At 41.1% G+C, this 3,189-nt stretch overlaps 1 protein-coding gene across 1 annotated transcript; it reads left to right on the top strand.

Annotated features, from left to right (window-relative positions):
- The first annotated feature begins 1,277 nt into the window (after positions 1 to 1,277).
- On the top strand, positions 1,278 to 2,036 carry LOC143363752 (uncharacterized). The gene is made up of 2 exons (XM_076804291.1): positions 1,278 to 1,829; positions 1,941 to 2,036. Exons 1-2 carry the CDS (start codon positions 1,278 to 1,280, stop codon positions 2,034 to 2,036), a joined length of 648 nt encoding a protein of 215 aa, XP_076660406.1.
- Positions 2,037 to 3,189: the final 1,153 nt, after the last annotated feature.

Here is a 3,189-nt window from a genome sequence, read left to right as displayed (position 1 = left end):
AGGAGGTACGGAAAGCGGCCTGGGAATCATCTAGAAAAAACAGATATGCGGTGATGATTGCATTGGACGTTAAGAATGCGTTTAATTCACTGCACTGGACGGCAATCTATCAGGAACTCGTAAGAAGAAACACGCCAATTTACCTTTCACGACTAATTAAAGACTATTTCAGAAACAGAATTGTCAAATACGAGGCTTCTCAAGAAAAAATCGATTTAAATATGAAGATGGGAGTACCTCAAGGTTCGGTTTTGGGCCCTTTTCTTTGGAACCTTGTGTATGATGGATTGCTTTCAAGACCGAATCCGCCCATGTCTATGAAAATCGCATTTGCCGATGACATAGCCATAATAGCACAGGCCACAACTGAAAAAAGACTCAAGTCTAGAGCGGAAGAAATGGTAGAGGATGCAAGACAATGGATGTTCACGGCAGGATTAGCTCTGGCAGAAAGTAAGACGGAAGTCTTAATGCTAAACTGTAAAAAGGTGGATGAAAATTTAGCATTCAAGATAGGAAACACGGAGATTAAGCCAACGACGGATTTAAAGTATTTAGGGATAACCTTCGACTCAAGAAAAAATTTTAAAAAACATATAGAGAGTGTTACTAACAAAGCCATCAGAACGATGGCAGCCCTGAGCAGTTTGATGACAAATAAGATAAAGACGAAGCAATCAGCGAGAAAGTTATACTACATGACAACGGAGTCTATAGTCTTATACGGAGCGCCCATATGGGCGGAGGCGGCCAAAAAAATAGTAAACAGAAGAACACTTAGAAATACGCAGAAATTAGGACTAACTAGGGTGGTGTCTGCCTATAGATCTGTTCCCCTGGAAACTTTGGCAGTGCTATCTGGGATCCCGCCCTGGGACCTGAAGATAATTGAAAGAAGAGAGATAATGGAAGAAGAAAATGATATGATAGAAACCCTTCTCAATCATCTAAATGCAAACGTAAATTCAAATTCAAATTCAAACTCAAATAGCAGGATTAATAATAATAATTACGATAACGATAACAATGAAAACAATAATAATAATATTAATAACAACAATAGTAATAACAGTAATAATATTAATAATAATTATAACAATAACAATAATGATAATGATAATAATAATAATAATAATAATAATAATAATAATAATAATAATAATATTCACATTAACGGAAACAATAACGAAGAGCATTTAGAAGAGAGAGAGAGGGGGGTCGGAGAATACTTTGGAGAAGACCTGCACGAAGATCTCGAGGAGAATAATGAAGAAGCAATGGAAATCCTGAGAGACAGGCTAAGAAAGGAAATAAGGAAGAAAGCCAAGGAAAAGACCAACCGCATATGGCAGGAAAAATGGGATACGGGAACGGTGGGAAGGTGGACGCACAGGCTCATTCCAAATATTCAAAAATGGACCTGTAGAAAACATGGGGACCTTAGCTTTTATTTAACTCAAGCCCTCACAGGCCATGGTTTATTTAACAGTTTTAGGTATAGGATCGGCAAAGCAAGAACGGACGAATGCTGGTACCATCCGGGAACAGCAGATACACCCGAACATACTCTAGTCACGTGCCAAAAATGGAGAGAAGAAAGGAGACAACTAACGGACGCATTAAACATTAGACCAGAACTGTTGACTATTGAGATCATCATGGAGGGCATACTAGAGAAAGAGGAAAACTGGAGAAGCTTTTCCAGATTCTGTAAGGAGATCCTGAGTATAAAAGAAGAAGAAGAAAGAAAAAGAGAGAAGGAGCTATTGGACAACCCGATCATGAGGGGAACCGAGGAGGACTTGGAGTCGGCCGATGCCGAAAGGATGGCAGACCTCTAAAGTTTAGTTAAGTTTAATATTAAAATAAATATAGTATAATAGGAAGTAATAATATAAATAAGAAATATAATGCGCTAAAATTGTATCTCTGTGTTGCAGATTCCTCTGAGGAGGCCGCGTGGAGGGGGTAAGCGGGGAGGAGTGGACGACGTCGAGGGAGCTGGAGACACAGGAGAGAAAGGAGGAGGAACCTAAGATGACCGAAGCCTGTGAAAAAGCGGAGTTCGTGGGACCGGGCTAAGCTATCGACGGGAAACAAGTACTCCGATCTCATCTGGAAACCTTCAGGACACCCGGTACTGAAGACTGCTAGCTGCCCCCCCCCCCCCCCCCCCCCCCGCGGCCGCCCCACCCCACCAGTGGAGGAGGAGTGCAGCACGGAGATGCAATATAGCGTAAAAGAATAAGGACTAGCGGCGTATTGCTTGCGGAAACGGCTGCAATCCGTCAGGGGCAATACCGAAGTTGGTATAGTTTCCTGCAGTATCGCGCGCAGCGAGATAAAGTAGAACACTAGTAGCAAGCGTAAAGAGCGTAGGAAGGGTTTATAGATACAAGGGGCCGCTTGTCAGCGACAAGATGGCGGTTGTAGCTAAATACATGAGCCGAATTAGTTTTAAACATTTTATTAGTTATACAAAGTGCATTGGAATACCAAAGATGTAAACCTGACGTATTTCGGGGACGAGGAATCATGTGGAACTACTTTCAGCCGTCAAAAAGACCTAGGAAAAAAGATATTTTCGCGGGGGTAGGAGGGGTGAAAATAATTAAATAAATAAATTGTCACCAAGGCCCCCATCATAAAAGGTGAAATACAATTTCTCGATAGAACGAATATTTTAGCAGGTATAAAACATGAAAAGTAAGAGTAATATCGCGAGTACAAGTTCAGAGCGGCATAGAAGTATTAAAGTACGATAGTCTTCGTCCCCGGTACACGAGTGGGTAGGGCAATGTACTTTAGACATGTTAAATTTAGAATTCACTTATTTATTAGCTAATTTATAAATTTTACGTTAGAAGATAAGAAAGAGGACAAGTTACCTTTCGGCCGAACGCGGACAAGGATAAACGAAATAAGAAAAAAGTAGAAAATAACACTAACGAACACGCCAAAAGGTGAGCCAAGGCCGAAAACATAACGACCAAATTTGATAATCAGAACAGGGTTATAACAGGACAAAACAAGCCGAAACAACAAAGCGAAGGTGAAATTCGGTGGAAGAGTCTAGTAAGAGGGGGGAGCCGCGGAGGTCGGGCGAGCCTCAGAAACTAAATTCAAAATCAGAGCAAAGTGAACTACCAAGGAGTAAGGTGCTAAGAGTCAAAAGTTTCAGTAAATTCA

This window comes from Halictus rubicundus, unplaced genomic scaffold (assembly GCF_050948215.1).
Source record: "Halictus rubicundus isolate RS-2024b unplaced genomic scaffold, iyHalRubi1_principal scaffold0112, whole genome shotgun sequence".
Lineage (NCBI taxonomy): Eukaryota > Metazoa > Arthropoda > Insecta > Hymenoptera > Halictidae > Halictus > Halictus rubicundus.
This window is presented reverse-complemented; position numbering and strand designations above follow the sequence as displayed.

Coding starts and splice junctions, on each gene's coding strand:
- LOC143363752 (XM_076804291.1), top strand. CDS start 1,278: ATGGAAATCCTGAGAGACAGGCTAAGAAAGGAAATAAGGAAGAAAGCC. Junction 1,830..1,940: donor CGGCCGATGCCGAAAGGATG/GCAGACCTCTAA, acceptor TCTGTGTTGCAG/ATTCCTCTGAGGAGGCCGCG.